We start from the raw sequence: 25,009 nt of genomic DNA, 5'->3' as shown, positions 1-25,009 counted from the left end.
CTGACCTCCCCCCTAAGCTGCAGTGTCCATTTATACACTGGACTCAGTATATCTCATCATAAACTCAGAGAATATAAATGTAAAATTTTACACCTACTCCACACCATCAACCCTGTCTTTCCTCCCAACTTCTGTATTTATCTTGTTGGCACTAGTTTTCCTAGTCACCCAAAAGTTCCACACTTCAGGCATCTCTGACTCCTCATTCCCCACGTCAATCACCAGATTATACCAATTCCACTACTACAATATTGCTTCTATCCATCCCCTCCCTTCTTTTCCCACTGCTACTACATCATGCAGATACTCATTGCCTTTCACCTAGACTACTGCATTTATCTCCTAACTGGTCTTCCTTACATCTAGTTTCCTCTGTTGAATCTGTCTTACATACAGCTGCCAGATTAATGTTCTTAAAACAGCACTAATCATGTCACTTTTCTGCTAAAAAATCTTCATCATTTCTCCATTGATAACTGAATAAAGTTCATATTCTTTAACCTAGTATTCAAATCTGCCAAAATGTGGTGCCAGATATTTGCAGCATTGCCTTCTATTGACCCCCTATACTAATATGTACACTGATTAGTTCATATTCCCCCCAAAATATCAAAATTTACTGCATCCATGTTTTTGTACTTGCTATTCCATAGCTGGGTTCTTTCCACACTCTCCCATTCTTTTCCTGTTGAAATCCTATGTATTTTTCAAGGCCAAGTTATAATACTGTCTAATTTTTAAAGCCTTCCTTGATCCCTCTAGCTGAGAGATCTCTTCCTCTTCTACATTAATACAGGATTTTGTTTATATCTTACTCCTGGTATTTAGCAGTTCTGCTCTAGATTCCTATTATTTGTTATTGTTTTATCTCCAATCTTAGATTATAAATTTACCCTACTACATTCCACAATCCAGTCAATAATTCTCTTTCTTCTTCATGCATGACACTCCCATCTCCCATCTCTGTTCCTTTGCACTGACTACCCTCCCATAGAGTTTCTCTCTTTCTTTAAGATATAGCTCAAGCACTTAATCTGTCTCCACCTTAGTTTCCTCATCTATAAACTATAATTATAGCACATGCATCACAAGATTACAGTGAGAAATTAAATGAGATCCTAGCAGTGCCTGGCATGTAGTAGTTGTTTAATAAATAATTGCTGATTTCTGTTGACTGAAGGTAGGGGCCCATGCCTTACTCATTTTTGTACTTCCTACATCTCTCTATCGTCTTGTTATCAACAAATATTTATTAAATGAACCAATGATTTTTACTTTTAAAGCAAGAATCTTGATAGATTCTATATTCTCAACTAATAAACCTTAAATTTGTTGTAACTTAAGTATTACTTTACTTTTAAAAGGATTTTTACACAACTGATAAATTGAATTTTTCCTACCCTATACTACAATTGGCATTCTCCCATTTCGCCTCAAAAAAAAAAAACTGTCCATTTCTTTTATTTGGTAATATTGTACTACAACATTATAAACTCTTATGCTTTTTTTCCAGTATCCTTAAAGTACAAAAATATTAATTCTATTTCTACATCATGAGTCTTTTCTACACCTGTGATTCAATTTATGAGAACACTGATTTAGCATGGCAATAAATCTTATATATAATTCCTAATCATTTGCTAAGTGATATATCTTACCAGAGAGTCACTTAAAAAAAACTAGCTCAAAATATTTTTAAATGAACATTTTAATACAGTAATTTTTAATGGTTAAAAAAAAATCTGATTCTGGAATGTCTTTAAAAATTGTGTGACACCTAACTGATATGGAGCATCCTATTTATAATGTGGGCCAAGCACCATGCTGTAAACCAGTTACTATCATGATGATCAGATTGAGAATGAAATTGCATTTCTGTCAATTACTGAGTTGGCAACTGTTCAATATATCTTAGCAGCAAGATGAAGAGCGACGTCGGCAGCTGAGAGAGCGAGCTCGTCAGCTAATAGCAGAAGCTCGATCTGGAGTGAAGATGTCAGAACTTCCTAGCTATGGTGAAATAGCTGCAGAAAAGTTGAAAGAAAGGTCAAAGGCATCTGGAGGTGAGTTAAAGAAGCTTGTATCATTTTCCAGTAACAACCCCAAAATCAGTGTTGGACCTTTTGGACCATCACTTTCATTCATACCTCAAAATGTTGTAGCAGGTATGTAAGGGTGCAAAGTTGACATTTCTGTCAGAAAAACCAGCAAATCAGATTAATGATTTTTGTTTTTTCAAACTTCACTTTACTGTTTTAATTCTTAGAAACCCAGAAGCACAACATACATTGGTAAGGATATTCATAGTTTGAAAATTTTATGATCTGTGTCTTATAGTTTTGGCCAGAGTGATATAAAATTATTATTTTGCATAAAACCCCAACAAAACTTGAAACATAGAGAAGTACACATGACCTTTTTACCTGGTAAACTTTGAATTTAAAGTTTTTCACTTGTAGCATATTTTTATGAAGGCTGATTTAAAGTCATCTTTTGCTTTTTAAATTTTTGCATTATAGTCTGCAATATGGGAGCAGTAGTCATTGGACCCAGTTATTTGATACATATCACTTGTATGTAATTTGTATTATACTATTTCAGCCCTAAATTCAAAATATCACTAACAGTTATCTTCTTTTCAATAATATTTGCTAAGCAATATGGAGTAAAACTCAAAATCTGAATGTTAGTCTTATTTAGTCTCCTTGTTCTCTGGATGCCATCTTCATATATTCTACAAAAATTATTTTAAGCTTATTATTGGAATAAGGACTAGCTTTCATCGAACCGCACAATCATTATTAGATCCAACATGTATTATTTTAAATACCAATTATTAAAGAGAACTTTATCTGATACTGTTAAGTTCAGTCTATGTTTGATTTGGAATTTCTTGTCTTTCTTACCCAAGAGGGTGAGAATGCTTGGAAGAATTGTATTTTTCTATCAATATATCCCATATTTATGTAGTACACAAAGTCAAAATACTTCTTGTTTTAAGCTAATCTCAGAATGCTGAGATCACCCTGAAGATTAGGGCAAGTATGGGCTAGAACAAGGAGTTAGGGGTTGAAGCCTGGGTAAATTGTTTCTTCAAAGTGAGCTCAAGCTGTAGGGCACAAAGAATAATTCTTTGAAAAGAGTTCACACTATTTGCTCCTATTGCTGCTATTCCTAGTTGATTCCATATATTAAATGCTTCTGTTGCTGAGAAATTTCAACTAAATGCTTATAGTGTCCAATCCCTCCTTTCATTAAATCTGAAAGCACCTTCCTCAAATAATCTTGTATCTGTCACCTTATTATTCCTTTTGGAATTTTTATATCTTGGTGAGTTACAACCTTCATGTTACTTCTTCATAAAGATTTTAAACCTAGTTTCTTGAATTCTCCTGAATAAGTAAGATCTTTGGACTTTTTTTATGATTGCAGGTTTCTTACTGCTGGACCTTCACTATTTCTCTATCATTTCCTAGCAAGGTTACCAGAACTGCTTGCAGCTTCATAAACATGGTTTTATTTCTCCAAAGCCAGGAAGTTTTCCTTTCATTCATATTTAATAAATTAATTTCATTTGGTATAATTAATTTTATATGTAAAATGTATGTTCTGATGTTAAGTCCTAGGGTCTGTTTATTAATATCCTTTAGGGGACTCAGTTCTCACCTTTTAGAAAACTGCTATAGTTCTTACATATTCCCTCCTTGAGCTGCCAATGTAACCTTCCTTCAAAATACCAAAAAGCAGCATGGCATAGTAACAGTGGTGAAAATGCAGTGACAACCAGCACTGTAATTTTTTTGAGGTTGTGATTAGATAAGTATACTATTTTAACAAGAAAAAGGTATATTTATGTATTTATACTTTTTTTAAAGCAATTGGGGTTAAGTAACTTGCTCAAGGTTACATGGCCAATTACTTCTGGGTGTGGTGCTAAGTATCTGAGCCCAGATTTGATCCCAGGTCATCCCGACACTAGGGCCAGTGCTCTTACTCGCTGTGCTACTTGGCCACCTCTATGTATTTATACTTAATAATAAACTATGAATATAGTTTCTTATATATTCATATTTCACATATATTGAATATTTAATGAAGTAGTTAGTGGCCTAGGGAGAGATGTTGGCTATACAGACAGGCCAACTCTTTAATCTCATCTTGGCTCCCAAAAGTCAAACCTGGTTTAGCCCACCATGCAAGTCTGGATAAGGAGCCAAAGAGGGTTTGGTCCAAAACCTAATAGAAAGGTCTGTGCCCTAGTCAAAGAAAGTAGAGACCTAGGGCCAATACCCCCAGTGAATAATAATACCCCCTACAAGTACAAAGGGCCAAACTGGTGATCAGCATTAGAGCTATGGGAGCTGAGAACCAGGAGAATATTCCCAGCATCAAGCTATGAGGAAGAGAGAATAGATGAAATAGGAAGCTATTCAGAAGCCTCTTTGGAAATCCTAGATCAATTAACCTAGGGGGATCCAAGTGCCTAGGACCTACTTCTCCAGCACATGTTTAGCATGGGACAGAGCAGATATGTTGTCCTGTGGCCAAGCTTGACTTTGAGTGGAACAGCACCATTTTCTGTCATTAACTGAGCCTTCTTCTTTCCCTTCATTGGGAGGGGCAGTTCAGACTAAAAAGAGTCATGCTTAGAGAAACTTAGGGAAAGGGAGAGGACTGGAAGACCACAAAAAGCAGTCCTTTTCCTCTCTTGGTTACTCTGCCTGAAATTCCACCAACCTGAGATTCATTTAGGTTCTTTCAAAATGGAAATACCCAGGCTGGGTATTAGACCTATCTATCTAAAATTATGACATAAATTGATTTAATTAAATTGTGTTTCCCTCTAAATCCACCTGTGATCAGGTTGCATAAGGGAATGGGAGACACTGAACATGACCTTTGAACCTTTAGGGCAGTGGTTCTTAACCTTTTTCATACCATGAATCCCTTCTCAGAATTATGTTTTTAAATGCATAAAATAAGATCTAGCATTACAAAAGAAATCAATTATGTTGAAATACAATTACTAAAAAAAATTTTTAAACAAGTTCATGATTAAGAACTCCTGCATTAGGAGGGATTTGGCTTCCTCAGGATTAGATGAGGGAGCCAACTTTGTGCAAAGCAAAAATACTCTCCACATGCTGAATCATGTAATTAGGAATGTCTTCTTCCCTTATCTCTTTTCCATATTCCTCAGCAATAACCATGAACTACCTCTATAATGATTTAACAGAATAATGATGGTTTATCAGAAACACAAACTAGAAATCCCTTTAGACCACTTATATAAAACTTCATAAAGAAGATTCTTGCTTGCTGTTAGAAATTGAACTAAAAAACTTTTGTGGTTGCTTCCTTCCAACTGATTATATATTGTTTAGACCATGTATAGTTATGCATATCAGCAACATAAAGGGAATATTAGTGGCTATCACACCGATTCTATTTCTTTCCTTGATAAGGACAAAATCACATGGTAAATTGATCTTTTAGAATTTTTGAATGGGAAAAAGATCTTGGAATTCAATTAGTCCAACCTCATCATTTTACATAGCCCAGAATGAGTCAACAACATTTTAGAAGCTACAGTTAGAGCTAGAAGGGGCCTTAGAGAGTGTCTAATCCAGCTCACTCATTTGACAGATAAGCAGACTGAGGTCATTGTGAACCAACTCTCCCAAAGTCCTGGAGAGTGGAGAGTAAAAGCATAAGGACATGTCAAGCTTGTCTCTACTTTAATGGATGTACTTAATGGAAAAACATCAGGAGTCCTCTGAGTGTCGTAGCCTCAGTAGCACTTGTCAGGTTCTTCCATATATTCTTATATGTGCCTTTGTCACAGGTTTCAAGACCCTTACAGTCAGCTCTGGTGGGATTCTGGCAAAGACAATACCATAACATATACAGTTTTTCCAAGAGTTCATTATTTTGTTGTAAACTAGATTAAAAAGTTACTTTTTTTTTTTAGGAAATTTTAACATGCAACAATGGAGGAATTATTGGACTTGGAGTTGGGAAGACCTGGTTTAGATTCCCACCTCAGATACTTATTAGCTCTGTGACCCTCAGAAAATCACACAATCTTTCTTCTTTTTTTTTCTTGCTTTTTGGAGGGGAGAAGGCAGGGCAGTTGGGGTTAAGTGACTTGTCTAAGGTTACATGGCTAGTACGTGTTAAGTGTCTGAGGTTGGAGTTGAACTCAGGTCCTTCTGACTCCAGGACTGGTTCTGTATTCACTGTGCCACCTAGCCACCCCCACATAATCTTTCTGATAAGGTTTTGAAACTGTATTTTTTTAAAGTGGGTTTCAATTATTATATGTGTGACTGTTAAAATAAATTAATATACTTTCTTTACCTCTTTGTTAGTTATGTATCTTATACAAATTTATATTTTAAGTACAAATAAAGTATGAGTATAGTTTGAATATAGCTAATTTTGAAAGAATATACTACTTGTCTATAAGGCAGTCTTTTGTCAAAGAATTTTCTGACTCCAACATAAGCTCTATTTACTATTAAAATGTTTTAATGATGTATTTTACATTAAAATTAGTATTTTTCATCTTTTATTTGAGTCATGCACAGTAAACTTGGATTGAGTTTATAGGTAAGGGTGGCTCTACACAAAATGCAGTTACTGTGTAGTTGAGGGGTTTTCTAAGTTGGAAATTAAGGTCTGGAGATTAGAGATTTAACTGCATTTTCATTTCTAAGAATCAGATCCTTTTAATTATTGTAATATACTTATACCATGAGAGGCAATGTAGTATAGTGAATAGAAAGCTGACCTCTGAATTGCAAGGGCTTGGTTTTGAGTGCCACCTCTTATAGGACTTGGCTATGTGACCCTAGACATGTAACTGAATCCCTCAGTGACCCAGGCAATTCTCCAAAGCTAAAAGCTGCAAAGAAGGTGCTGATCTACCTTAAAAGAGGAAGTTCCTACCAGTCAGGAGCTCCCTAAGCAGAAATCACAAATCAAATATTTTTTAAAAACATTTACTTTATTAATAATAATAGCTCTCATTTATATAGAGTTTTAAAGTTTGCAAAGCCCAAAGTATTATCTGATCTGACCCTCACATCAACTCAATAAGGTAAGTGTTATTATTATCCCAATTTTACAAATAAAAAAAATTGAGGACCAGCAAGGGTATATGACTTTCGAACAGTTACGGAGCCAATTAATATTTGAGGAGGAATTCTTCCTGACTTCAAGTCAATACTTTCTATACTACCTAGGTGTTATACTATCAATAATACTGTTATAATCTTATTAGGATTCTTGACTTCTGCGTTAAAGTATTTTGGTAGTTTTTAGGTATTATAGGGCTGCCTTCAGCCTATGCTACTGATTACTATATCAAGTACCCCAATTCATTTATATTTCTATGCCATCTTAATGTCTAAATCCTAACATTGTTGCATACAATATGGCATATTAACTTATTCTTATTAAAACATGTAACTTGCATAACCACCTCTATTGTGCAGTAAGCTTTCCAGGTTATCTCATATTTCTTGTTCACCTACCTAATTTTCTACCCACTATGGTTCAGCCCAGAAGAGGGATTTTCAATATATGATCTAGTATTTTTTTGGTAGCCTGGAACTTTGAGTCCTGTTAATATGCATAAAGAATTGCCACAGGTGTTTAGAAATGCTGCAACATTAACTGCTTAAAAGAATTCAAGGATTCATCCTGAAACCGAAGGCACTAAATGAAAAAAGGAGAAATCCATTCTTAAGAGTAGCTGAGCTATATAAAGGATCAATTTTTACTCTTCCCCCTCCCAAATAGTAATCCTTTTATCTGGGGTCAGCAATACATACACAAACATTGAGTTGCCCTCTCAACATACTGTGGAGTAGCAGTGTAGATAGGGATCTCATCTAGCCAGCCAATAAAATGAAACTGCCATTGACCACAATAGTTGTTTGAACATCTCACAAGCATACTGCCTGGAATAAGGTGTTCAAGGTAGTAGATGATGAAGCCTGCAGTCCTGTGCACATCACAAGAACCTGGATGCATCCATATCTGACCACATTTCCAGACTGCACCCTCACCTAGGCATGGTCAAAGGAAGAAAAGAGACGGGTTGGTGGTAGAATGATGTATTGGAACCCTTAAACTATGTTTTAACTGCCTCTGGCATAGAGTAAAAACTGAGGAAGAATTCTGAACACATGGCAGGTACTCAATAAATACTCATTGTTTGAAAATGCAGGATAATTTCAGAAGGGAATATTGAGAATAAAATAATTAGATGGATTGAGTGATTGTTAACCACATTTGATCTTAATCCCCTTTTATTGATATCTAGTTGATATCTAATTTCATCTAAAGTATAAGATTTAGTCTAATTTGGGAAGATTGACTTTTTTAAAAAATCAAAACAAAACTTTCTTGTAATTTCATCATTTTTTGTAACTTTTCTTAGTCTTTCTCCCTCTTTTTCTAAATTTTTCTGCTTTAAAAACCTTCTCTTACATCCTCTCTTCTTAAATTCTTTCATCTCTGACCTTCTCTACCTTCATTGCTGACTGCATTGAAACCAATTCATTCTTATTTCTTCTGGGTACATTTAGATAGTTTAAAGCCTATGACCTATATATTTAGGGATTTTATTTTAAATCAATGGAGCCTTCAGTGGAAGACCAACCTGTCATCAACTCCTTTTCATTTGTGATTTGATAACATGACATTACCTCCAAGCTTACTTATATCAGGATCTTGAGCTTATTCTAATAGTATTAGTTTTACGACCTTATACTTCTAACTTTTGCCATTCTTTATCAAATGCTACAACCAATTAATATTTTCTTTAAATACCTACAGTGGTGTGCACTAAAATATGTTACCTACTCAGAAATCATGTTTACTCTTCCTATGCGATTTCTCTGGATTCCACTTTGCTTTCTTTCTACTTCTAAGGATATTGTATATTAATGTATATCTTTGGCCTTTTAAACTCTTCATAGAAAAGTACCTTTTACATTCTATTGCTGTTATACTAAACATTTACTTAGACATTGGCAAGCAGGTTGGGAATCAAAGTTAAGAGAATACCTTGAGGTATTAAGTCATAGAAATATTAAAACTCCATGATGTCTGAGACTCTCTGCAATATTCCCTTTAATAAGAAGGAATGATTGCCTTTTACTTGACAACACTGAAGCAATGACTGAGCTAATAGAAGTTTTCTGCATTTTAGCATCTCCTTTAGGCAGTAACAGCTGGCAGAATGCTTAAAAGCAGGGTATCAGATTTACAAATAAAATTTCTGCCATGCTTTACCAAATGTATGAATCCAAACTCTTACCAATTAACCATTCTCAGAGCAAGTAAAAAAAGAAAGAAAATAGCTAGATTGCTCATGTTAAAAATAAAAGAGAATGTAATTTATTTTGGCATACCATATATTTGAATGTCTAAAATATAGCCAGCTAAGTTTTTCCATTTCGGTAGCATATGTTACTTTAAATAATATTAATTTTTCCCAGCTCTAGGTCTTGCAAAGTCTCCTGTCTTAGTTGCTTCTGAACTTTCCTTTATATGTAAGTGTTTTCTCTATTCTGTTCTCACCATAGTCTCTTAATCTAACCCTAATACATCTATTTTTATGATAGTCACATTGTCCCCAATAAGCAGGGAATCAAATCACTTAATATTCACATTGTTGTTCAAATAATTCATGGTTGTAATTTTATTAAAGTATTTCTTCTTTATTTATTCTTAAAACCAAGAGTTGATGCAATTGTAAAATTAAGGTATATAGTTGGCAATTTTTATTACCATACAGTTTGTGAATGTTAGTAATCATAGCTGTTATAAATACATTAAAGGGAACTATCTCCAAGAGGTATGAAGATTTAGAGACATTCTTAAAATGTGGCAAGTTGTAAAAAACTTTATGTAGTATGCACATTTTGATGTGGCAATTCATATTTGACATATGAATTCAAAATATAAAATTTAATCCAGTAGTGAAAAGGTAATGTTTCTTATTGATTTCATCACTTAATGCTCTGTGTCAAACCTGAATTTGATAAACAGATATTAAAATACTGACTCTACACTGGTGTTTTGCATGAATAAGACAAAATAATAACATTCTCCTAACTTTACCAATACATCTTCCTACAGATGAGGATGATAACATTGAGATAGATACTAATGAGGAGACTCCTGAAGGCTTTGTTTTGGGAGGTGGTGATGAGCTTACTAATTTAGAAAATGACCTTGATTCTCCCGGTAATTTAAATAATAAATGTTTTCTGTGCTTTTGCATGGCATTCTTTGTATTTATGTGGTTTTGCTGCTCTTTCATCAATAATAATAGATGTCTTTTACATTTTTATTAGAGCTTTTGTATATCATTACCTAAGGCCCACAGCATGTCAGTTTTGTAAATTTGTTCCTGTGATTTTTACTTTGGAGTTCAACTTTAAAGTAAAAAATAAAATTGGAATAACAGGCAATTGCTTTTTTCTTCCCGTTAGTAAGATTCGCTTTCTCCCCTTTTATCCTGAAGGTTTCTATAGGACTAGTCACAAAATATATTTATTAATATTACTCAGTGTCTTGAACATCATGGACAGTGATATACAGGCTTTTTTTTTTCTGATTTCATTTAAAGTTCCTGGTTCTCTGTAGTTGTGATATGATGATACAGATGTTGGCCTATTCCAAGACTGACTCGACTAAATCATGCCAATTATTGACCTACATCTTTTTAGTAAACTCTCATTTGGATTTTTTTGCATACCTGTAATTTGGTTATCAATGCCTTCAAAATCAAATGTAAGTAACAGTTATCCAATTGTTTTAAGGGCTTTGATGCTTTTTCTCTTTATTTAAAAGTATGGAGGAGGGCCCCCTAATATTTAGTTTTTTCATGTTCAGAGTTGAGAAGAACAAACAGTAGGAATTACATTGCATCTCTGGTAATTCCAAGATCCTTCACTCACACTCTCTTCTCAGGTCCCCTATGCTGACTTGAACCATGCTTTGCCTCCCTCCCTAGTTTGAAACAGCCAAACATTATCCTCCTTCTGGTAAAGCAGTTGACAAAGGCTCTCCTGATTAACAGAGGGCATGCTTGAAAAGTCTGGTCCAAAGTCGCTATATGCTTTTATTATAGAAACTCAAAAGTAAAAATGTTAATATCAAAGGAAAATTTCAAATTTATTGAAACAAAAGACTGAACTGCCACTTTGAAATTACATGGATGAGGATTTTGGGAGAGGTGCTTATAGAAGGAGGGGAAAAAAGGTATTTTGACTATTCCCATTTTTACACTTTTCCTCCAAAATGGCCAGTCGCATCACTTTTACTTATAGACCTGACTTTGATTCCAGGGGTGTTCCATAATTATAAGAGCAGGCAATGAATAGAATTTGAGACTGAATGTTCATAACTTGTTGAATTCTAAATCAGTGACAGTAAGTGATGTTCATAAACTAAATTTCTAATGAGTTACTTACAATAATTGGTCATTTCTTAGGAGAAGGGAAATTTTTTTTTTTTGCTTTTTGGAGGGGGGAGGATAGAGCAGTTGGGATTAAGTGACTTGCCCAAGGTCACATGGCTAGTAAGTGTTAAGTGTCTGAGGCCGAATTTGAACTCAGGTCCTCCTGACTCCAGGGCTGCTACTTTATTCACTGTGCCACCTAGGCGCCCTGAGAAGGGAATTTTCTATTTCTAACAGAAGCTGGAATCATGCAAATTTTGATGGGAAATACATTTCTAGCTTGTTAACCCTGACCACCTTGACCAGTGTCTTTTTAAAACATCTTTTTCCAATTTGATATTTACAATAAAAAGAAATATATCTGAGACTCTGATTCTTTGAACTAAACTAATATTCCTATTTGCAGATGGCCAGGATTACCAGTAAACATTGACTTATTAATACATAAAGCTTTCCCATTCACATCTTGTAATATATTTCATGCCAACAAGAAATGAGAATGTAACTTAAACCAAGTACACTTAAGAGTATTATGATTGATTTATTTTATTCCCATATCCTTTTTTAATCCTTTTGTGTGATTTTTATATATTACATATTTTTGTCTACCATGATCCAATTCAACATTTATTAAACATTTTTATGTACAGATGCAAAGTATTAGAAATACAGACAAAAAAAACAAAATGGATCCTGTCCCCAAGTAACTTATAGTCTATAGAATAATGTAAAAAAGAAAAACATACTAATATAAATTGAATAGTTTGTGTGAATATACTAGTAACCACTATTCAGAGGTTTCTAAATGGAAAAGCATAGACCTTTTTAAAAAAAGAAATGTCTCATTTGTCAAATGGCCAGTCTGTTTATATGATGAGATTTTTTTTTAATTATGCAGAAGTTCAGTAAATTAGCAAGTTTGTTTAAGTTCACTTTTGTCTTCCTTTTTTTTTTTTACTGAATTATATAATCAGGCATAAAAACATTTGCTAAATAAAATTGGACAAATGTTGCTTCTGTACTTCTTAATGCTTTGTTTTAGCTGAATGCAATTAAAGATAGCAAAATATTAGAATATCCTTACCATATAAAAGCAAGAGCCTATAAACAGATACTATTAGCTTACTACCTTTAGGTATTATAAAATATGAACCTAATCACACCAGTACAACCTAATCCAATCCAATTCAGCAAGCATTTATTAAGTGTCTACTGAGTGTGAGGCACTGGATACAAAGACGGAGTAAAAAAATAATTCCTGCAATGTATATACCTGAATATGTAGTATACTTATGTAGTAATCATTTCTGACTCTGTATAGAATGGCTATGTCATATTAAGAACTTATAGCGAAGTGATTTGATATAACATATATGTGTACATGAGAACTAAAAATACGGTAGGAATTTGCATGGTAACAAAAACACTGATTTAAAATTATGCATGACTATTATTTTGAATATTCATTTTATAGGTCATTTAGTTACAAATGCATGCACACATGTTACACATATATGTTTCCTCACATGTATAAGGAAATGCTATTTATTCAAATGCCATTTTCTCACCCGCTGCTATTAGCACGGGATTAAGGGTAGGGACAGAACCTGGAACTTTCTTGGTCTAGGGAGAGTCCCCAAATGAGGAAACTGCCTCTGCCAATGTAGCTCAGCACCTTCTTTTAAACTTTCAGGTTTAGAGAGCTGCTTGGACCACTGAGTTTAAGTGTTTGCCCCCTGTCACACAGTGAGTGTTTATCAGAGCTGGAATCTGAACCCAAGTCTTTCTGCTCTAGTCTGGCTCTATCTCCACTGAGACCCAAGGCATCCAACAATCAACATAATTAAATAAATAGTTCTTGGTGTTGATCTTACTAACTCTGTGGGAGGCAATGGAATATAGAGTAAAGAGCACTGGAGTTAGAGCTGAGACCTGGATTCCAATCCTGCTCCTGACATTTTTCTGATTGTGTGACCCAGAGCGAGCGGTAAAACTTCTCTGGGCCCCAGTTTTCTCATCAGTAAAATAGGAACAATAATGTGTGTACACGTTCCCTCAGAGGGTTGGGAGGTAAGCGGAAAGTATTATGTAAAACTTACAGCTCTCCATAAATCCAAGCTATTCTTGGGTTGTGTGTATGTATATGTTGATTTATTATTATTATTATATATTAAAATATGTATTTTGTGGGTAAAGTCTTGAAAGAAAAAACCTTTTCACATATAAAACATTAGGCTATATATGCTTAGCTTAATATGTAATTTTAGAACATATCTCCCTCTCATTTAAAATTATTATAATGTTGATGTGATTTATTCTAAAATTGATAGACTGCACATTCACTCAGTTGTGTATGGTATTTGCATATTTAGCAGAACAAAACAGTAAATTGATGGTGGATTTGAAAATGAAGAAGCTCCTAGAAGCTCAGCCACAGGTGGCAAATTCCTTATGCAGTGCTGCTCAGAAAGCTGTGACTGGCGACTCTGAGCAAGATGTGAAGGTAAGATTTGTGGGAGGCTTTGGTCTCAGGACCTGTGGGGAGGTTCTGGATTGACAATTTCATACCAAATCCTCCAATTAAGATGTATAGAAAAATTGTTTGGTTCCACGTCCAGTAAAGGGAATGTCATTATAATAATGAGTATATTTTTATTTATAGCTTTTAAAAGGAACTAGTGCTTTAAACTGATTATTCCAGTAAAATTAGAGGATCCATAAAAAACATTCTGAATTTCTTGAAGTGAACCATCTAATTTTCTAAGAATGCCAAGAGAAATCCAGCATGATTCTCCTGTTTTCCCCAACCTGTATACCTGTAAAATTTATCAGTAATTTAAATATAATAAAATTCCTATCACCTAATTAGATGGTTGGCATATGCAGAAATATTAAGATCCAGAAATGGGCCCTATATGTTGGTGTGTGATTTTGCTACTGATAGCATTTTAACCAGACTAAAGTATTCTCCATCTTTCACTCTTATTTACCATTAAGCTGTTTAAATTATCACCACTTCTGCTTTCTTTCCCCTTCCTTTTACCTTATGACTAATATCTTTATGGCTTTGGGGCACTTGCAGTTCTGTATAACTTTTCACCCACCTGCAGACTGTGGGGACTACCCTGCTGACTGAAAGGATTTCCTTCCCCAGATACAGAGATTCTTTGAAGTTCCAAAACAATGACTTTCATTGCTTTTCCCTTATACTGTCGGTTTCTATAAATTGGTGATGAAAGTGTGTGGCAGCACCAGAGGACTTTCAGTCTCTATCTTTGAACAAAAGGAAGCTTGGATCAAGTCTGATTTTTTGCGTTCAATTTAGCTTTCTGCAGTGGATTTAATGCAAAATGAAGCTAGCCTAAGAATAATACAATGGATTGAAAAGGCTAACTGAATTAGTGGGTTTAGAGGAATACATTTGTAAAGTGGCAGAAGTCCCTAGTCATAAAAAGGTTTCTTTAAATGGGATTTACTAGCTAATCACACTGATATTTTAGCATGTGCCAGGCCTAAAAAAATTAGCCATGTTTGTTTACTTTTGATAAAGATGAATTAAGACTATTAGTTATTGTAATAGTGGTAAAATGTATATCTGTTTATATATATTAAACCAAAATCATTTCCTCTCCAGCAGTAAAACTCAAAAAACATCGATGTGATCATGAGCAAATAATAGATTTATTAGGCAACTTATGAAAAATAGAGCATAAACATTTCTATTAGTGACTTATGAAAATTATGAAATTTTATATTTCTCTTTCTCATTTGAAGTAATTTTAAAAATTTATTCCAACAAAAGGTGTGTCTTAAGAACTTACCTTCACGTGGGTCTTTGTAACTTAGACCTTTAAAATGGTATTTAGAAAGGACATATATATTGGCCCTCTGTTCTTGTGGGGCTTTCTGCACTGAGTTGGATTTGTTTTTTAAATAAAATGCAGTTTACACGTTTATAAATGAGGCATTCTGTGTTTGTGGAAAAGGATAAACTGTTACCTTCCCTTGAGGATTCTGTATCCCAGGCCTCCTTGAGGCTAGAGAATAGGCCATTGGAGAACTCCCTCATTACTGATTGTCTCAATGCAGAGGAAGGGCAAAGTCTTGGTAGCTTTTGATAACCAGTTTCAGCATTCAGCAGGCTTAGCTATTAGTCATGCATCTTAGCCTTTCCCTATTTACTTTCAAAACACTTAATAAAAATAATAAAAGATTAGGTATAAAATGAAATATTTGTTTGGTACACAGCACCTCGGTATCTGCAGCTTCCACACATTGCAGTGGTTCAGTCTTCTGGGATATTTCATGTTGATAGAACCATTTGAATTTGTTACCAGTATTAACATAGGAAGCTCTGGAAAAGATAATTGTAGTTTCCTTAGCTGTAAAGGGCTTACTTACAAATCTGGCTTTGGAAAGTTATAGCTGATGAAATGCAGTTCATTGGGGTAGTATTATAATCCTACCTTTTAGCCTTCATCCAGCATTAGTGGTTTATCTCAATGGGCATAAAATTAGAAACTAGTTATTCTTGTCATACAAGTCTGGGGGTCTATATAAACCGATATAATTCTTTACTGGACAGAATAGTGGAAGGAAAAGACTTGAGGCAACATGACTTTATAATCACAGATCATGTGGATACAAATGTTTACAAAGTTTTGGGGTTTTCTTTTTTTTTAAATAATGATACTTACTTAAACTGCATTTCACCCAAAGTTGTTAATTGAGGCAATAGAACTTGCGATGTGGTGGTTCAAAGAGTATAACTGTACAAGAAAATCTTGTAACCATCAAAAAGTTTATTATTTTGCCCTCTTTTAAGTAGCTAGTCCTCTTACTCATGAAAACTATAATCTAAGTCTCGAGATTCAGAAAAAATTAGAAAAATCAATGATGAAAACTTTACCTTTCAAATTTTTGAGTTCACTATTTTAAACCCTGTAAATACTATGCATTTTGTTTTTCTGGTAGAATGGGACAGAAGATCACCGAGCTGAGCAATTACAAAAAGCAACAGAACGTTTTAGAAATCCTGTTGTGTTCAACAAGGATTCTACAGTCAGAAAAACTCAACTTCAGTCATTCAGTCAGTATGTGGAGAACAGACCAGGTAGGAACATTTTTTTTTTTAAATGTTTTCCTAGCCTACGATTTAATAGTATTTAACAATAAATATATTAAAAACCTGATAGTGTAAGTCCTCATTTCAATACACAAATATCAAGCTTTATAATAATTTTACATGTCTTTCCCCTTTTTTCAAGAGATGAAAAGGCAGAGATCAATACAGGAAGATACAAAGAGAGGAAATGAGGAGAAGACGGCGATAACTGAAACTCAGAGGAAGCCATCAGAAGATGAAGTGCTTAATGTATATTAATTTTTTGTCTGGTTTCATGATTGCTGATAATTCCAAACTGTATGTGGAAATAGTGCCTTTATTTGTTAAAATGAGATGTTAGGTTTTTTTAGATGTCAATCTCCAGTGCATTCAAAGCAGAGTGAGAGGGGTGCACTGTTGAATTAGTCTGCAGTGTGGTGATAATTGTCAGATAAAAAAAAATGAATTTTTCAGAGTTCCACAGCCCCAGCTTCCTTGAGACATTTCCATCAGGGCACTTCCCATAAAGAGATTCCAGTATTGATCTACCGGGAGGATTTTAATTATTACAATAGCAGATACCGCAGAGCTGCAGTTAGAGGGAAAAGTCACATGAGACCTGCTAGAATTTCTCAGCCAACCCATTTTGTTGGCTTGGGTTAATGGGTGTTCAACCTTTCCATTATCCAGATCAGCCGTGAATTACTAGCTGAATGATGTTTGCATTAATATAATATATATGGTAATTTCTTCACTTAATTAACGGGGAGGTTCAGCTCAGTAGGGGTATGGGCTGATCATGTGTAAAATTGATTTGTGAGGGAAATATTTGATAGACCGCAGGGAGAAAGCTGCTTTTGATGGACAGCTGCAGGACAGAAACAGGAAGAACAAGTTTTAACCTGAATTTTTGTATGGAAACATAACATAGTCTTTGATGGTGCCCTTTTTTGTTGATGTCCAGTTTATCTTAATATCACACCATTGTTCTTTATTATGCCAGGGTGCTTTTGGTTAGTAATTTTGTATACCTTGAAGGAACCCTAAAATTTCTGGTCTCAACCTGAGATTTATTAATGTTCTAACAGATACTTAATATTTTCAAGTAGTTATCTTTTGGAAGACCTGTAAAGTCTTAGTAAATGCACAGGGTTTGTATTTATCTGCATGTAAACTCTCAAGACACCCTAACAAATCATTTAATTTAACTTCTCTAAGTACTTTGAGTATACTACAATTCAAATGAGGACAGTCCAAGTACAGAATTTTTTCCTATTTTAAGATGAACTACAATAAGTAAAAGTCAAGTTGTATGCCACTTTTTCTCCCCTATAATTATTTTCTTCCTCTTACTCCATATGTATATAGCATAGTGTCTTAATTTCTTCCATTTAGATGTTACCGGCAAGGGGTGGGTGGGGCACAGGAGGAGCTCTTTTTGAAAAACTATTGCTGGGGGGCGGGGGGAGTAAATGAACACAAGGTAGATAACTTCACTAGAATTTTTGTTTTTGAATTGTGCATTTCTATGTGAAGCTGCCATTACAAGAATTCTTGACTTTTTTATGCCATGGCCCTAAAGGCTTTGGATTCCTTCTTGGAATAATGTTTATCACCTGTTTTCATAATTAAAGGAAATGCTAGATTTTATTAAGAAGTTAGTGAAAATAAAGGTGTCTTTTTCCCCCATCCAACCTCATGGAAACCATCCAATCTATTGATACCCCTTGAGGATGTGTGGACCCCAAGTTAAGAACTTCTACATTATATTGCTTGGCTTTTTTGAGTTACACATTGTCATAGTGAGAAAGAGTACTCATATTATGAGTGTAAAAGAGCATCATATTAATTTTGGCAGATCTTCCTGAGAAGTCATCAATGTTAAAGTTATCTAGAAGACTTCAACTTTAAATTTGTCAACTGTTTTAATTGATTTATAAATCAGTTGATATGAAAATTGAGATCACATGTGAGCGTGAATTAATTTCTAGTTCCTAAGGAGTAGCCTTCATATATCCTTCTTCTTGTTAGATCTCTATGTAAGGAATAAGCACAATCCCCAAACCTGGCCCATCTATATCATACTTTTCAATCTTGCAACTCTGCTAAGGAGCCTTGGGAGAGAATTCCTCATGGTTTCTTGGAGATTACTATGTTCATCTGGAGGGAGGATTCTTTGATGTAGAAGAGGGTTTTCCCCCCCTATTTCTTATCTGGAAGGAGTACCTCAGCAGCAACATAATATTTCTCAGCAGCTCTTCAGGCCTCTGTTAAAGCCCCAGGAATGTCTGCCTGAACTAGTGCTCCAAAGGGAGCAACAATTAATCTATCTCTGCAACAATGACTGGAGTTAAGTAAGACTGCTTCCCAAGTACTAGTTAGACATAGGTTTGTTCTGTGGTTATCATCTCAAAATAAAATCTAGGATTCTACTGGCATTTGGCATTTCAGTGGTCTTCCATCTGCAACTGTAAGCAAGATTAATTGTTGAAATTTTAAGAGTCTTATTGCCATAATTTCTTTCCTAGTATGAAAGGCAATAAAATAGATAAACATATAAAGCATGATTGAAACTGTGGACTTACCAAATCAGCATATTGGCCAAACTCACTATTAAGAATCACGTAGGGGCAGCTAGGTGGCATGGTGAATAGAGCACTGGCCCTGGACCCAGGAGGACCTGAGTTCAAATGCAGCCTCAGCCTTAACACAAAAACTAGCTGTGTGACCTTGGGCAAGTCACTTAACCCCAACCACTCCTCCAAAAAGCAAAAAAAAAAAAAAAAATCATGTAGTGGTGTTTGAAACCACCTGTCAGTGTAGAAATCACAACTACTTTGGTTATCTGTATGTTGACAGGATTCCAGTTATACATTGAAGAATGAAAACTTTCTTTTGGCAAAATTTGAAGTATTAGAATTTCCTCTTCTCATATTTATGAGTGTCTACAGTAGCATGAACACTAACGAATACATTTTTTAGACTAATTTTTTTTAAATCCAGTATGTTCAAGGTAGATTGCCTTTCTTTGAGAATTTATTATTTAGCCTAGTTTATTTCCCAGATATTATACTTTTGAGCAAAATAAACTAATTGAACTGCTAGTGCTTTATTATTACTAGTATAGAGGTGATTATAGTGCTTTTAGGCCCTTTATCTGTGTTTTAAAAGCTCTGTCAACACTAAGGAAAATTAAAATTTTGTAAGCCCTAATGTAAAATCATAAAGGCAAATGCCAGTGTCAAAAAAATCGTTATATAATAGTTGCCACAGTAGTAATATCTATCTGGCAAACTTAAGAAATGGTAGAATTTGCTTTTTGGTACCAATTGTGGTATTTGGTTCTTTAGGTAAGTGCTTTACTAAGTGTTTATGGAAAGAAAAAATGCAACTTACAAGTGATTTTTTTTCTTCTTGTTTGTTCTCGTTAACAGAAAGGGTTCAAAGACACCAGTCAGTATGTTGTAGGAGAGTTGGCAGCACTAGAGAATGAGCAAAAGCAAATTGACACCCGTGCCGCGCTGGTGGAGAAGCGCCTCCGCTATCTCATGGACACAGGTACGGTGCCCAATTACACTGTAAACAGTTTTGGCAAATTGAGCGTTCACAAACTCTTATAGAGTTTTGGAAGTGTGAATCTTTGAAGCCTGAATGTTCAGCAAAACTGCCTTGAAAATAAAAAGGCTGCGATTTGCAGCCACCTCTCTGGGCCCTGGTGATAAGAGTGCCTTCATGGGAAGTGATAACTCGCCCTGATACCGTGTGAGCCAGCACTATTGAACAGTGTGCTCATCCATGCAGAGTTGGAATACACATCTGTGCCTCATTGATATGCCACTGCTTTAAAAAAAAAGTAAGATCTTCACTGTTCTACTGATTCATTGGGGGGAAAAAAGATTTGGCCTGCTAAAGCCATGTACTGCATGAAACAGAGCACAGTACATGGGGGAAGGCTCCATTGACTAGATCACTGAAATTTGAGAATACTATCTGGTTACTGATGCTCCACAATTATTTTTTTTCAGGAGAACAGGTTTTTAAAGGTCTGTAATACCTTGTGTCATAGGTACATTTGAAAGGATTAAAATATATACCAAGGTTTTTCCAAGTGCATTATAGCTGCAAGTTTCAGTCCTAAGCAGAAGTTGGATTGGCATTAAATGCTGATTGCCAAGGGCGATTAAGGAGATTTAACCATAATAAGCTATGTGAAACAAAAATTATATGTTTCTTTTTTAAATGTTGCCAACAAAAGAGTGAAAAGGGAAATGAAAAGAAAGTATGTAAATGTACCTAAAATACACAGTAAAAGGAGTATATGAAAAAATAAATATTTTCTTATTTCAAACTGGACCAAAAAAAAAAATTTCCTTAGAAGTCCAGTATTTGAATTGCTGCTTTCAGTTAAAATAAATAATTAAAATTGAGTAGCATGATTTAACAATGGCATGCCTACTTGAATTTTTCACTTTGCCATCTTAACTTTGGCTCACAAGGACAGTTTTCTTTTGTATACACAAAATGATTGAACTGCCAAATTGTATTTACAATCATAGAGCCCCCACAAACATGAATATTTGGAATTGGTACAAAGGCTATATAAGCTTTTAAATGAGGTATTTAGAAATGGATACACTTAGTAGATGGCATGAAGTTGTTTAGTTAGCTATATGTGTATATAACAGGTGTCTGTATAACTGATAATACAACTTTTATGATTTCAGCCTTGACTTTTCTTCATTTTAATTTTAACAAAATTGGCAAAGTAGAATCCATGTGGAAATAGAAATACTGGATAATGTTGCTTCTCAACCTTACAGAATTGGAGTACTCTTGTGTATATGTATGTATATGGCAGCACCACTTATTTGGTGTCTCCCAGCTTAGAATTGTAAGGTTTAAAAAAAAAAAAAAAGGTCACGGCAGCTAAAAGAAAAGTCACAAAGTCATGTTCACTCATTTTTGCCATAGGAAACCCTCACTTACAGCCTGTTTACTTTTATTTTAGAGACAATTCTACAAGATTTAATTATCTAGTTTATTGGGCCACAGTAGGTTAGAATCAGTGAGCAAGAAGGTTGAGCAGCTTGCTAGAGTCAGGTATACTCAAAGGAGCAAAAAATGACAGCTGATCGATGTTAGTGAGGTAGGAGACAGGAAAACTCTAAAAGCAGACACAACAAACTATAACATAACGGTCAAAGCCATTTAGTGTGGGGACAAATAACCCAAGACAATTCAAGAGTCCATGAGAGCATCAAAGAATAGCCGATTTGATGTTCATAATTACCATCTCAATTCATCAGATAAAAGTTAAATTATATTTATTATTATAATTTTCTTATGCAGGGGAATTTTAGATCTAATCAAAACCAGATAAAATTATTAAAAATTCAGTGCTAGAAGAGGTTATCTTCATTTTTTGAAAAATTGATTCATGTAAAACACTTTGCTCTCCTGTGATGCTGAATACATGAGGTATTTCTCTTATGTTTATGAGTCATCTGTCAAAGGAGAGCAGAACTGGAAAAATGAACACTCATTCACTATTCTTTTTCTTTTCTCCTCCAACCCATAAGCCTACTTTGGTATTGATCAAGACCTAGATGTATCTGGGCTCCCCTTCTCACTAAACTTAAGGCCACTCATAACCCAGATGACTCCTAGAGAGGCCAGATGGATTGGATAGTCTCTTAAGAACTTTTGTTCCACACTGGAATAGATGCAGATCCTTCTCAGTCTGGGTTTGCCATAGCTTAAACCTAGAGTCAGGCCCAGAATTAACCTGGTCTTTCTAAAATTGCCTAGAATAGGGCCCATAGCCTGGGCCTATAACCTGGAGCTACTTCCACCCAAAACTCCTTTTTTGTGACCTGCCTAAAATCTGATTGGCTCCTGTGATAGAGGATGCTAAACATTTGCCTTTCTTCCTCCTTCTATTGTTAGGTTTCCTATATGCTTTAAACACTATTATAATTGCCATTATTAATAATTTATTACATACAATGGTTAATGGTTAGTAAATCCATTTTGCTGCACTTTAAAGTTTGTAAAGCATTTTTCTCACACCATCCCTGGTGGAATAGGTATTATTATTTTTTTTAATTGTCATTTTATAAATGAAGAAACTAAGGAAACTAAATTAATGATTTGCCAAAGGTCACAAAGTCTGTCATAACTGGGATTAAAAAAATTACATGGGGGCGGCCAGGTAGCACAGCGAGTGAGAGCACCAGCTCCAGTGTTGGGATGACCTGGGGATCTAATCTGGGCTCAGACACTTAGCACCCACCCAGAAACACCTGGCCATGTAACCTTGAGCAAGTTACTTAACCCCGATTGCTTAAAAAAAAAATAAAAAAATTACATGACGTCAAGTCAGCCCTCTTTCTAGTATATCCAGTTACCTCTGTTAATAATAGTAGTAATTGATATCTACCATCTTCAGATCACTCCAACATGTATTTCCTTATTAATTATTTATTATTTAGTAGCAAGGTGGCTCAGTGGGTAAGAGTGCTGAACTTGGAGCCAGGAAGGCCTGAGTTCAAATCCTTCCTCAAGAACTGACCAGCTGTATGACCCTGGCTGGGCAAGTCACTTAATCATTCTCAACCTCCATTGCCTCATCTGTAAAATGGGCATAAAATTAGTGTCTACCTTTCAGGGTTGTGTCAGCTGAGGACTAAACCATATAATATTTGTAAAGTGCTTTGCAAACCTTAAAGTGCTCCATAAATGCAAGCTCTTGTCATTGTTAGATTCTCTTAGTAATGGTATTACAGAGGCAGGGCAAATTCTATCATTCCCATTTTACAGGTGAGGAAACAGTAAATGACATTCCCAAAGTGACACAGTGTCATGGAACAGAAACCAGAAGAAGCACCTTTGGATGCCTAGGTTAATGTTTTTTTCACTCTAGTTTCTATTTGCCAATGTTTTAAGAATCCCCAATTCTCCTAATAGAGGCATTCTACTAGTGCAGATTATAGTTCCTCCATACCCCAGGAGAACCATGTGACCAAAAAGGTCAGCTTTCTAATGATGAAATATAGAGCAGGTATAATTTATTTGAAATTTGAATTTTTTATAGGTACAAATATTGCCCAACTTAATTTGGAGTCTATTCCCAAAATTTATTTGTAGATTGGTTAGGACTCGGTATGGATTTTCCTATAGAGAGCCTGAGAACTTCCTAGACTAACCCATAAAAGCCTATTTAAGTCATAAAATAGGTAAAATATGATTAGTAATAACTCAGAATCTCAGATTACTTTAAAATATCTCCAAATTCATAGAGAAGCAAGGAATGGGAAATGAAGATGAAGTCCTATAGATTAACTATTCAACTTATTTGAGTCTTAGTTTCCTCATCTATAAAATAAAGATTAACCATACTTTCACTGTACACCTCACAGAGTTTTACTAAGGAAAGCACCTTGTTAACCTTAGAATTCAATGTGATGTATTAACTATAGCCTCAGTGGAGAGCTCTAGCAACCAGAAAGATGCTCCTTGAGTCACCCCACAGAAACATCCAGGTAGCATTTCAGATGAGCAAACATGAGCTCTGATAGAGGCTTTGTCAGGAGATTGGGGTAGGGGGTTGTGGACATTTCTATGGAGGGATTCTTGAATTACATTGCTATCTGTGTTTAAATTGTTTTTACAAGACACATCACTTTCAGATATCCTAGGATTCTGTCAAACTCTATTACAGATGCCAAAGAGTTTTGTACTTCATTTTATTTTTTGTGTTTCAAAATTAATTTTTAAATTTTCCAATGGGTAGTTAGTAACTATCAGTTTGTTAAGAATAGTGAAAATTGTTAGACTGAAATTGTGCATGTGTTCTAAGCTGACACTTTGTATAGTAAGTATAGCCCTGGGTGTATTTGTACAGCAGTGTTGTAACCCCTTGAAAAATGGAGTTTATAATGGAAATGCTGATGGGCCCCTTTACTATAGTGATGCAAATGGTGCCTCTATAATGAACAGCCTTTCTTTTTGATTCTCAACCTGTTTTCATTTGATGGTTTTCCAACTTCCTTGGATGGAACAGTAATGCTTTTAAATTTCAATGGCTTAGTAAAAAAAAAATGGTGACAATATTTTATTTACATTTTGTGAGTAAAAATATAAACATGTGGGGGAAAGCAACCTCTCAACAAAAGAGCATCTTGATTACAATTAACTTCCTAACCTCTAAGGACCTGACGCCGCGTAAAATATCCATCCCTGACCCACTTAACACTTAAGCCCACAGATCTAAAAATGTTACTTAGGAGAATATTCTCTCCTCTGCCCTTTATCCTTATCCCCATCCCCTCTTCCCCCAAAACAGATTATCTGACCATTAAAATATATTAAATTTACTTGGGGAAGTAGGAAGTAAGAATCCTAAGAAATGTGCCCCTTTTTTG

At 34.9% G+C, this 25,009-nt stretch overlaps 1 protein-coding gene across 7 annotated transcripts in view; it reads left to right on the top strand.

Moving 5' to 3' along the window:
- EHBP1 (EH domain binding protein 1) overlaps window positions 1-25,009 on the top strand; it is a 422,755-nt gene that overhangs the window by 334,181 nt on the left and 63,565 nt on the right. For 2 of the 7 annotated variants that reach the window (XM_069069010.1, XM_069069006.1), the window contains 6 exons: window positions 1,916-2,063; window positions 10,156-10,263; window positions 13,858-13,985; window positions 16,457-16,595; window positions 16,750-16,856; window positions 20,021-20,144. In XM_069069010.1, coding sequence (XP_068925111.1) covers window positions 1,916-2,063; window positions 10,156-10,263; window positions 13,858-13,985; window positions 16,457-16,595; window positions 16,750-16,856; window positions 20,021-20,144 — 754 coding nt within the window. Of the gene's footprint in view, window positions 1-1,915; window positions 2,064-9,512; window positions 9,567-10,155; window positions 10,264-13,854; window positions 13,986-16,456; window positions 16,596-16,749; window positions 16,857-20,020; window positions 20,145-25,009 lie in introns of all 7 variants that reach the window. The other 5 variants (XM_069069004.1, XM_069069005.1, XM_069069007.1 and 2 more) reach the window with 5 other exon arrangements.

The sequence above is a fragment of the Petaurus breviceps genome, unplaced genomic scaffold (genome assembly GCF_028583685.1).
Source record: "Petaurus breviceps papuanus isolate PSGF00001 unplaced genomic scaffold, PetGlider_PUasm1.0 90775, whole genome shotgun sequence".
In the NCBI taxonomy this organism is placed as follows: domain Eukaryota; kingdom Metazoa; phylum Chordata; class Mammalia; order Diprotodontia; family Petauridae; genus Petaurus; species Petaurus breviceps.
Note: the sequence above shows the minus strand (reverse complement) of the source record. Positions and strands in the feature narration are given on the sequence as shown.